Raw genomic sequence first — 12,103 nt, forward strand, 5'->3', positions numbered from 1 at the left:
TGAAATTCCCAGGCTATGGTCACTAATATTTGACTCCAGAATAAACTACCTCTTTTATTCCTTTGAGGTGAGAGCTGTCTGTTTCATTTATAATGCCATAAAAACAGTCTGCTCAGCTGGGCGGTGGTGGTATCACCAGCCTTTAATCCCACCCAGCACTCAGGAGGCAGAGGTAGGTGATCTCTGTGAGTTTAAGGCCAGCCTGGTCTACTTAAAGAGTTCCAGGAAAGCCGGGCTATACAGAGAAACCCTGTCTCAAAAAAAAACAAACAAATAAACAAACAAATAAAAAACCCTAAAACAAAAAAAAAACAAAAAAACAAAACAAACAAACAAACAAAAAACAAGCAAAACAAAAACCCCAAAGCAATAACAACAAAAACCAGTCTGCTCTAGGGCCTTCCAAACCCCAGCCACAGCAAGATGAGACCTGTATAATCGCAGGTCTGTAGCTGCCTGGCTGTTTCTTCTACACAGCTCAGTCTTCTCAGTTGCCTGTCTGCCCTGTCCCCATGCAGCTGACACTGATGAAGACTTCAGATCCTGCTAAAGCTGTGGTGGTTTGAAATTACCTTCCAAGTGGCACAGAGTCCTACAGTACAGTCTTCAAGAGAAGCAAGGTTCTGCCTTGTGAACCTTCCTTGGTTCCTTTGGTTCCTTAGGTTCCAAAGCTGCTTCGATGCTTACAGTGGTCACCAGGCAACGAGCCTTCAGAATCCAAGTCCATTCACAGAAGCTGTGGGTTTGGTTGGGTGTATCTCCAACTACTTAATAAATTTCCTTCTTTGTAAACTGAGATTTAAGAAATTTAAGAAATTGCTTCCTATTTGTTGATTGGCAGCTGACCAGATTTCCTAGTTACTTATTGCAATACAAAACCAAACCAAAAACCAAAAGCAAACTCTCTAAGTATATAGAGCTTCACATACCCCACTCCCTGACCCCCACTCCCGGAGCTCTTACATCCTGCTGAGAAAGAGCCAACCGCAGAACACCTAGATAAATTACTGCTGGCATTTTCCAGAATACCGGGCAGGTTAGAGTTGGGTGACTCCTGACCAGCACAGTGTGATCATTTAAAACTGGGTAAAAAGCTTTGCCTGGGAAAGTTCTTGAGTAGTTGCCCTGGTCTCCTTTTCTATAACTCTGATAAAACTCTGACCAAAACCAACTAGAGGAGGAAAGAGTTTATCTGTCATTCACTTCCGGATGTCAGGGCCGGAACTCAGGCAGGAACCTGGAAGCAAGAACCACTGAGGGCCCGTCTTGCTTTCCTTCTGCTCATACTCAGCCAACTCTCTTTCTTCCTTTTTTAAAATTTTGTTTTGTTTTATGTTTATGGGTGTATTGCCTGCATGTATATGTCTCATATCTCCTGGAGCTGGACTTACAGACAGCTGTGACCTGCCGTATGGGTGTGGGAATCGAACCCCGATCCTTTGGAAGGACAGCTGGTGCTCTTAATCACTGAGCTAACTAACTACCCTCTTCCCTGCCCGATTTCTTATAAAACTCAGGACAGTCTGCCCAGGGTGGAGCTGACCTCAGTGGGCTGGACCCTCCCACGTCAACCCTCCCACAGAGGACAATATGATGGAGGGATCCCTCAACCAAGGTTCCCTGTTCCAACGTGTTTCTAGTTGGGGTCAAGTTGACAAAAACTAAGCACAGTAGTCTTGGGAGCACAGACAAGTACAGCTTATACAATTTCAGGTTTCTGCAATAACAAAGGTGTGCAATTATCCTTGCTATTAAGGTTCAAAGCCTTGGAAGAAGAAAAGTCCATCTCTGGTTGGAAATGATAGCTTATGGAACAGTTGGGAAATGTGTAAAGTCCATGATGAGTAGGAAGTAATGTTTGCCTAGAGGACCAACATGAGAGCACAGTGTAAAAAGAAAATAACCATGACATCATTCGGTTATTTTTACACATGTCTGGAATCCAGGTAAAGGGTCAAACAGCTCATGAAACAAGAAGTCCATTGGTCATGGGACTTACATGTAGGCTAAGCACGTGCAGACAGCACAGAACAAAACATCACGGTGCACATTTTTGAAAGAGCAGTACCAAGATTAGTAACAAGTGTCCATTCCCCCACAACGTGATGAAACTCAATTGCAATCTTGCATTCTTGAGTCTGCAACCTTAGGAATCTGGCGACTGGAGGTCCCGTTGGGTGAGAGGGCTTTTAAGAGCGAGCCTTAGGCCAGCCCACTCTTCCAGGGGCAAAGAGGACCTGAAAAACAGTACTAGGAAGGGGGTTCCGGATATAACGGAGTCTTACGCACAGGCGCCTGAGTCAAAGTCTGTTCTTACTTTTGCTTTTGTTGCTTTGCAGGCTCTGAGCTCTCCAGACTCTGCAAGCCCCCAGCTGAGCCCACTTAGACTGCAGGCAGGCAGCCGGCCGCTAGAGGATCTCTAACCCTTCCCGGAGACCTCAGGGCTGGAGAAGCAAAATGGTGGCCTCGTCTCTCGCGGTCCTGCGAACAAGCAGGTTGTGCCAATGGGGCTGGAAGTGCCGGGCGCGGCTGTCGGGGCCTCAGCCGTTCGGTCCGGGTGGCTGGCCTACTTGGGCCCCTGCGCGGACAAATGCGACGCTGAGCCTGGAGCCCGCGGGCCGCAGCTGCTGGGACGAGCCGTTGAGCATCGCCGTGCGCGGCCTGGCCCCCGAGCAGCCCGTCACGCTGCGCGCGGCCCTGCGCGACGAGAGAGGCGCGCTCTTCCGCGCCCACGCGCGCTACCGCGCCGACGCCCACGGCCAGCTGGACCTGGCGCGCGCGCCCGCGCTGGGCGGCAGCTTCGCGGGGCTCGAGCCCATGGGGCTGCTCTGGGCCATGGAGCCCGAACGGCCTTTGTGGCGCCTGCTCAAGCGCGACGTGCGGACGCCCTTCGTGGTGGAGCTGGAGGTGCTGGACGGCCACGAGCCCGACGGCGGGCGGCTGCTGGCGCGGGCGGTGCACGAGCGTCACTTCATGGCTCCCGGGGTGCGGCGCGTGCCCGTGCGCGAGGGCCGTGTGCGCGCCACGCTCTTCCTGCCCCCAGGTGAGCAGCCCCCCTCCCTCCTCCCCTTGGCTCAAAGTTCCTCTGGGACTGGAAGTGAAGACAAAGGTACCTAGGACTCACAGGGAAAGAGGCTGGACTGGACTGGAAGGAGCCTGTTATGAGGATGCTCTTTCCCTGAAGCCGGTCCTTCGTTCCGCTGCTAAGTCAAAGGGCATCATAAGAGGAGAGACCCCCTAATAAAAAAGTCCGTAGTGTTACACCCACCACCCTCAATTTTGTTTTAGAATTTCTTTAGTTTTTCCTTGTGGTGGCGTGGGAACTCAAACTAGGCAAGCACTCTGCTACTGCGCCCAGTTTTTCAAACATTTTAACATCTTCTTGGTTTTTAGCTGTATGGGGAAGTTCCAACAAATCAGGCAGGAGAATCAACAGGACTCCGAAGCAGGGGTGGCTGAAGCCATCAACTCCCAGGAGAGGCCATTTAATATCATGCCATTGAGATAAGAGTGTGACTCAGTCCTCAGAGGGCTTGCTTAGCCTTGGAGTAGCCCAGGGTTTCATCCCCAGCGCAGCATAAACTGGGCGTGGTGGCACAAGGCGGTAATCCCAGCACTCAAAGGTCGAGGCAGGATATTCGGAAGCTCTGGGCCATTTTTGGCTATATAGCAATACTGGGTCCTGCTGGGACCAGTATTTGGTGGTCTGCCTCAAAACAAAAAATGGCGAAGTAGGCAAAGATCAAGACATTTAAAGGCTGCTTGTGAGTGGTTATGGAGAAGTGCACGCGCATCCACGGTAGTGCTGAAGAAGGACCCACAAGGGCTTCTGTCATTTCGGTACTCATCTGTTCCTGAGCAGGTGCCGCCAGGGGCTTGCTGGGTTATTGTTGAAGTCGGACAGGTGGAAGACAAGCCTCCCATACAAACGGTAAAAATATTAAGGACCCCAAATCAGGCAGAATGAAGATGCAGCCTTTTGGAGCCTGTCCACTTGTTCAGCAGAATGTATTTGAGATGGACGAGTTCTTCTACCCACCGGGCCTCTGTTTTGATTCGTTTGCCAGTTGAAGGACTTTAGGTTCATTTGCAGTCTGTGGAGATTATGAATGCAGTTGTTACAAATGCTTGCATAGACGTTTGTGTCCGAACCAAAATTTTCACTTGGGTAAATAAGTGTGGGATGATTGGGTCACATGGTTAAGAATAGGTTTAATTTTGTTTTTTTTTGTTTTTTTTGTTTTTTTTCAAGTTAGGGTTTCTCTGTGTAGCCTTGGCTGTTCTGGAACTTGCTCTGTGGACCAGGCTGACCTCAAATTCATAGAGATGCTCCTGCCTCTACCTTGAGAGTGCTGGGATTAGAGGCGTGTGCCATCACTGCCTCACTAGCAGTTGGCACTATCAATTTCTGGTCAGAGAGGATAGTGAGGTGTGTATGTGGTGTGTGTGTGTGTGTGTGTGTTGTGGTATGTGTGTGTATGTTTGGAATCAAATTTAGTATGTCATACATGCTAGATAGCAGTCTACCCCTAGACCTTAGTGTATTTTCAATGTTAAAAGTAATACGCTCTTTGTAAAGGTCTGTGGATTTGAGTCTTAGATAGAGTGGGTAGAGAGGAAAGTGGAGTTATCCTAGGCCACTCTAGATGCTAGGAGACAGGAGTTCCTTCAGTCTCCTGATGATCTGTAGAAAACATGCTCATGACGTATTAAGCAACAAATGCCTATTAATTCCACTGGGGACAATTTCAGTAATGTTTGGTTCTGTTTCCACCCCAGAACCTGGGCCCTATCCTGGAATTGTGGACCTTTTCGGAGTTGGAGGTGGCCTTCTGGAGTATCGGGCTAGTCTGCTGGCTGGGAAGGGTTTTGCTGTCCTGGCTCTGGCTTATTATAACTACGATGACCTCCCCAAGGGCTTGGAAACCATGCGCATAGAGTACTTTGAAGAAGCCGTGAACTACCTGCTTAGTCACCCCGAGGTTAGATCACCCTCAAGTTTTATTGGCCCCTGTCAAATCTCCTCATCATGTGCTTGATTTCAGGGAATGAGTGAGTTGATGACAGCCTCTCTCTATTTCACAAAGAGCCCATGACCACTTGAGGTTTCTAGGTTTGATACAAGTAAAGGGGAGGCGAAAAGCAGGGCCATCCCCAGCCGGTGCTCATTCAGATGATGTGCGGCAGCTCTCTCCTGCCTGTGTCCTCAGTCCCTGTCTGTGTCCCTGTGTCCCTGTGTCCCCGGGCCCTTGTGCGAGCACAGGGTGAATTTGACAATCAGCGGCTGGAGACCAGGGTGCTCTGAACTTTCTAGATTCAGCGCAGCGCAGGCTGAGGTGGCAATCCTTGCTTGTTTTATAATTTTATAATCAGAACTTCAAGTGGCTGGAAGCGTTGGCGCTCTTGGAGAAGTGGAGCCAGTGTAGGCTGCGTCTAGAGAAAAGCTGGAGTCTAGATTTTGCCAATTTTTATTTTAAAAATTATTGACATTGTGTGCGTGCGTGTGTGTGTGTGTGTGTGTGTGTGTGTGTGTGTGTTTGTATACACAAGAACATGTGTGTTCATGAGTGTGTGGAGGTCAGAGGACACCTTTATGGGGCCAGCTCTCTCTGTCCACTTTTAGGTGTGTTCTGAGAGTCATACTTATGTTATCAGGCTTATGCGGCAAGTGTTCTACCTACTGAACCATCTCACCAGCCCTGATTTTACCAAATTCTAATCCTATGCCTTTGGGATCTCTGTTTCTTCCTTTAATAAATAGAGTGATTACCCCGTCACTTAATTTCCAGTACTTCAGTGCAGTATAATATTTGAAAGTTTCAAGGGTGTTATGGAAGCCACAAGAGAAGAAAAAGGACTGTTTGAGAGGTCAGGCAAAGAGCCATTTGCTTATAGCCCAGAGGACTCTGGGATTCAGGGCAGGAGCCGTCCTTATGGGATGGTGCCAACCCAAACCACCCAGAAGGTATCGAGCAGGAAAGTACAACAAACATCTCCCCACAGGTTTCTCAGGGGTCCAGGGTAGAGAACAAAGTCACAACTAGTGTGGCCTGGGGCGCAGGGCCGTGAGGAACTAGATGAGGCCCAGATCAGGGAGGACCTGAGGAGGGCCAGCAGAGAGGAGTGGGAAGGAGAGGAGCCGGAAGTAAGTGTGGAGGTCACGCTAGAGAGAGATAGTGGACAGCATCCCAAACACAACTAGAGGTGGCCGCCGAGACTGGGGACTCCCGAGAGCTGCCATGGGAACAGGTAGACTGGGGAGTGAGAAGATCAGACATCCCCCTGACAGCTGCTGTTTCCTCACTGCAGCGTGGAAAGCTGAAGGGGGAGAGCATGGCGGAGCTCAAGAGGCCGAGGAGGCAGGAGAGGATGCGGGGCGGTCCTTTGGAGCTGTGGAAAGCGACACCCCAGTGATGTGTGGCAGGACTGGTGGGCCACGGTGGTGCCCGCGTCAGATAAAGATCAGTCAGCAGGAATGTGCATTTTTGTTAGCTCCACTCAGGCTTGGAGGAAGTGAGCATGTGATTTCACCAGGATTAGCCCCTTTCCGGGCCTGTGACCAAGGGTTGATGGTAATAAAGGAGTGGAAAGTCCTTTGCGAGGGAGCACTACACCAATGAGGCACAGACTCGGAAGTGGAGGGGTGAACATGGGCGATGTGCAGTGAGTGGAGGGTGCAAAGGCCTCAGCAAGGTAGAAAGGAATGTTTCTGGAAGGGCGAAGCAGGAGGGAGCAGAGATGGTGGCAAGAGGGCGAAATGCTTGAGCGTGAGATCCCCTCCCCACACCAAGGTTTCTCTGTGTAGCTTTGCGCCTTTCCTGGAACTCACTCTGTAGCCCAGGCTGGCCTCGAACTCACAGAGATCCGCCTGCCTCTGCCTCCTGAGTGCTGGGATTAAAGGCGTGTGCCGCCACCGCCCCGGCCCCTGAGATGTATTTGAACCTGAAACAATTCATGCTAGTCTCGAGAGGTTTGGGTTATGTAAGTGGGAATGGCTGGTAGAGTTGGGTTAGATGAGAAGGAGTTAAGTCTGTGTGGTAAGGCCATCATGTGGTTGTTGCAGTCACAAAGAATGGTGACCAGTAAATTGTGAAAAGAAAGATATGGAGAAGGAGTAGATAAATGTCCGCGGGTTGTAATCCAGTTGTAACTAGATGGAGCCCAGGTCTGGGCTTTCTTCCTCTTTGCTTTCTGGCTCTCAACAGTATTCCAGGACTAAGCCTCCATTTTTCATTTGTGTCTTTCTCAGGTAAGAGGCCCAGGAGTTGGGCTGCTTGGCATTTCCAAAGGGGGTGAACTTGGCCTTGCTATGGCCTCCTTCCTGAAGGGCATCAAAGCTGCTGTCGTCATTAATGGCTCTGTGGCTGCTGTTGGGAACACCATATACTACAAGGATGAGACTATCCCTCCTGTGTCTCTTCTGAGAAACCGAGTCAGGATGACCAAAGATGGCCTCATGGATGTTGTGGAAGGTCTCCAAAGCCCTTTGGTGGAACAGAAAAGCTTCATCCCTGTGGAAAGATCTGACACGACCTTCCTGTTGCTTGTAGGTCAGGATGACCACAACTGGAAGAGCGAGTTCTATGCCAATGAGATCTCCAAACGCTTACAGGCCCATGGGAAGGAGAAGCCCCAGATCATCTGCTACCCAGAAGCGGGGCATTATATTGAGCCCCCTTACTTCCCACTGTGCAAGGCTGGCATGCACCTCCTGGTGGGTGCTAATATCACCTTTGGAGGGGAGCCTAAGCCTCATGCCATGGCCCAGGTGGATGCATGGCAGCAACTGCAGACTTTCTTCCACAAACACTTGGGTGCTAAGAGTTAGGGGGTGACTCCCAAAATATTACCCATTATCTGTTGGTTTTGGAGAAAACCTCAAATGTACTATCAGAGTACTAGTTCTGGTTAGTTTATCTGGACATATTCTGATTCCTTAAAGTTTTTTCTTTCTTCTTTTCTTCTTTCCTTTCTCTCTCTCCCCGGCTCCTTTTTTTTTTTTTTTTTTTTTTTGAGACAGGGTTTCTCTGTGTAGCCCTGCTTGGAACTCATTTTATAGACCAGGCTGGCCTTGAACTGCCTTAGATCTGCCTGCCTCTGCCTCCTGAGTGCTGGGGCTAAAGGCATGCACCACCATGCCCAGCATAAGTTCGTTCTTTCTTTCTTTCTTTTTTTTTTTAACCTGATTTTTTTCTTTTTCTTTTTTCTTTTTTAATTTAATTTATTTATTATGCATACAGTGTTCTGCCTGCTTCCCTGTAGGCCAGAAGAGGGCACCAGATTTCATTACAGATGGTTTAAACCATCATGTGGCTGCTGGGGAATTGAACTCAGAACCTCTGGAAGAACAGTCAGTGCTCTTAACCTCTGAGCTATCTCTCCAGCCCCATAATTTTTTTCTTTATATAATAATAAGTGCCTATGAATGTTATTGTTTGTTTCTGCTCTTTTGGGGGCCCTCCACCCAGCTCCCAAATAAGTCACACACAGAGGCTTATTCTTAATTATGAATGTCTGGCCTTAGCTTGGCTTGTTTCTTGCCAGCTTCCCTTAACTTAAATCATCCCATCTACCTTTTGCCTCTGGGCATTTTCCATTCTCTTACTTCTATGAATCTTACTCTTACTCTGTGGTTTGCTGTGTAGCTGGGTGGCTGGACCCTTATGTCCTCCTCTCTCTCTGGATACTTCTCTTTCTTTCCTCCCAGATTTCTCCTATGCATTCTCTCTCCCTGCCAACCCCATCTATTTCTCTCTCCTGCCTCACTAATGACCATTCACTCTTCATTAGACCATCAGGTGTTTTAGACAGGCAGAGTAACACAGCTTCACAGAGTTAAACAAATGCAACATGAACAAAAGTAATACACGTTAAAATAGTATTCTTTAGTGGTAATGCACTTGTATTTCTTGTCGAGTGTCCTGAGTTCACTCCTCCGTGCCATAAGACAACAAAGAGAACTTTCTTATAAAAACAGTGCCTATTGGATGGTGAGATGGCTCAGTGGGTAAAGGTGCTTGCTGCCGAGCTGACAACTTGAGATTTTTTTCTCCCACATGGTGGAAGAGAGAACCAGCTCTGACAAGTTGTCTACACACACACACACACACACACACACACACACACACTCATGTAAGTAAAAAAAAAAAAAATCTAAAAATGCTGCTTATCAAAAAGAGTTCTTTTATATCATGAATTAAAGGGGGAACCTTAAGTATAAACATTCTTATTAAAATAAAAATTAGATTATATAGAAAATGATGGTGTCCTTCAATTCTTGGGCCAAGGTCACTATTACTATCTTCTTTTCAAGAAGTGGTTTTGGGGTGACTTAGGGGCCTTTTTTCAGATGCTTAATGAGCACATAGGCATCAGTGAAAAGGTTTTTGTTACACGCTGTGTCCAACAAGAACGTCAATTTTCCAAAGCAAACTAATAACGAGGAAAGAATCCCCTTCAAGTGATGAGCTCCATGCCATGACGACACTTGGGGATGATGAGCATTTAGTCCAGGAAGCAGCAGAGCAGCTAGGGAAGGAAACAGGTTCTAGGAATCCCATGTTGTGTCAACCTTCATCCTGTCTGAGAGTCAAGGAAAGAGAATGTGTGTGAGGAAGCGCTCTCGTCCTCACACATTTAGTAATCCACCAGTCAACTATTGGTCATATGAGCACATATAGATTTCTCTATCAGTTTCTAGGTTCATGATTGAGCCCTTATAACACAAGACAGACAGTTAAGAGAAAACCATAGAAACCTATTCAAATTTATTTATTTATTTAGCCCTGGCTGTCCTAGAACTGATTCTGTAGACCAGGCTGGCCTTGAACTCACAGAGATCTCTTGCCTCTGCCTCCCAAGTGCTGGGATTAAAGGCGAGCACCACCACCCCTGTTCTCAAATTTATTATTATTAATAAATCACACCTGTCTATGGGTGTCTGTGCCTGTAGAGGCTTAGAAGACTTCAGACCCACTGGAGCTAGAGATACAGGTGGTTGTACGTCACTCAACATGGGTGCTGGGAACTAAATTCTAGTCCTCCGTGAGAGCAGTTAATTGTTCAGCCATCTCTCCAGCCTCACAAACTTGTTCAAAAAAAGTGTTGCATGAAATGGTTCAGTGGTACTGGCTGCTAAGCCTGACAACCTGAGTTCAATCCCTAGAACCCACAAAGTGGAAGGAGAGAACTGACTCCTGCAACTTGTCCTCTGATTTCCACACGAGCACTACGACACAACCTGCCCCCCAATATACAAATAAATAATTAAAAAATTTAAAGTGTCGCATAGCACAAGGGCCTTCGGAAATGAAACCCCTGGGGCTGGAGAGATGGCTCAGAGGTTAAGAGCACCGACTGCTCTTCCAGAGGTCCTGAGTTCAATTCCCAACAACCACATGGTGGCTTACAACCATCTGTAATGAGATCTGGCGCCCTCTTCTGTATACATAATAATCAATCAATCAATCAATCAATCTTTAAAGGCATTTGCCACCATGCCTGAAAAAAAAAGAAACGAAAACCCAAGACTAGAGGAGGGGCTCAGTTAAAAGCACACTAAGCACAAGCCGGAGATCAAGCCAGAGTGTGAGTCCTCAGGCAGCATTCCTCTGTGCCTTCTGCTTCAGGGTCCTGCCCTGAGTTCCTGCTCTCCCGTCTCTGAGTGCTGGACTGTTGTGCAATATTCCTTTACACTGTGTGAAGATGTGTCACTGGGATTGGTTTCATGAAAAGCTAAACCACCAATAGGTAGGCAGGAGGTATAGGCGGGACTTCTGGACGGAGGGAGCTCTGGGCAGAAGAAAGGTGGGGTGGCCAGCCAGACAAAGGGAGAATACAAGACATGCAGGAAGAGAGGTAAAAGCCACGAATCACATGGCAATATGCTGATGAATAGAAATGGGTTAATTTAAGTTATAAGAGCTAGTGGGCTAAGCTTTCATAATTAATACGTTTGTGTCTTTTTTTTTTTTTTTTTTTTTTTTTTTTGTGAGCCTGTGGCTCACAGAAAAATCTGTCTACACTGGATTGTGGTCCGGAAGTGTCAGCTAAATAAATCTTTTCCTCCCTAATTTGTTTTTGGTCATAATAGTTGTCACAATGCCAAAATAAAACTAGAACATTAGTTGCCAGAGGCTGGGGGGTGGGGTTAGAGGAAGGAGACTAGGAGGGTTGGTTATAGGTACCATATAGAAAGTATACATTCTTGGGTTCTGTAGCACAGTACAGTGACAATAGTTAATGGTTTATTGAATCCTTTTCTTTCTCTTTTTTAAATTTTATGTGTATCAGTGTTTTGCCTACTTGTATGTCTGTGCACCACCTGCATGCCTGGTGCCTGCAAAGGGCAGAAAGGACATTGGATCCCCTGTAATTTGACTTATAGATGATTGTAAACTGCAATGTGGTTGCTGGGAATTGTACCCTGATCCTTGGAGAGCAACCAGTGTGCTTAACCACTGAGTCATCTCTCTAGCCCTGGTGCTAGAGAGCAAACACACCATGAACAAAGCATACACATTATACCCATGTGGCAGTTTGAATAAGGCCCGCAGAGGCTCATAGATTTGACTGCTTAGTTATTAGGTAGTGGCATTACTTGAAAAGGATTAGGAGGTGTGGCCTTGTTGGAGGAAGTGTGTACCTGGCTTTTGAAAGCCAGCCCAGTGTCTATTCTTCCTGTTGCCTGCCAATCCCGATGTGGAACTCTCAGCTACTTCTCCAGCACCATGTCTGTCTGTATGTTACCATGCTCCCTGCCATGATGATCATGGGCTAAATTTCTGAAACTGTAAGCAAGCCCCAGTTAAATACTTTCTTTTTGAAGAACTACTGTGGTCGGGAGTCTCTTCTCAGTAGTAGAACATTGACTAAGACAATTCCCAAGTCCTATTGTGCATTTCAAAACAGTTATAGGGAAGGATTTTTAGTATTCTCAACACAGAGAAATGATAAATATTTGCAGTAATGAATATAACAATTACAGATTTGAACATTATATACTGTGTATATGTACCTCATAAATATATATATTCATTATGTATCAAAAAGAATGTAAGTTCACCAGGTGTGGTGGTGCACACCTTTAATCCCAGCTCCTGAG

The 12,103-nt window shown here is 47.2% G+C and overlaps 2 protein-coding genes across 2 annotated transcripts in view; one reads left to right on the top strand and one right to left on the bottom strand.

Annotated features, from left to right (window-relative positions):
• Heatr4 (HEAT repeat containing 4) overlaps positions 1-3,056 on the bottom strand; it is a 35,622-nt gene extending 32,566 nt beyond the window's left edge. Inside the window, exon 1 of the mRNA XM_036205496.1 lies at positions 2,000-3,056. The gene's annotated coding sequence lies outside the window, so the exon portion shown is untranslated. The remainder of the gene's footprint in view (positions 1-1,999) is intronic.
• LOC118595183 (acyl-coenzyme A thioesterase 1-like) lies at positions 2,446-7,981 on the top strand. Its single transcript, XM_036205495.1, has 3 exons — positions 2,446-3,043; positions 4,780-4,982; positions 7,250-7,981. Exons 1-3 carry the CDS (start codon positions 2,458-2,460, stop codon positions 7,826-7,828), a joined length of 1,368 nt encoding a protein of 455 aa, XP_036061388.1. The 5' UTR covers positions 2,446-2,457; the 3' UTR covers positions 7,829-7,981.
• Positions 7,982-12,103: the final 4,122 nt, after the last annotated feature.

This window comes from Onychomys torridus, chromosome 14, assembly GCF_903995425.1.
Source record: "Onychomys torridus chromosome 14, mOncTor1.1, whole genome shotgun sequence".
NCBI classification, from domain to species: domain Eukaryota; kingdom Metazoa; phylum Chordata; class Mammalia; order Rodentia; family Cricetidae; genus Onychomys; species Onychomys torridus.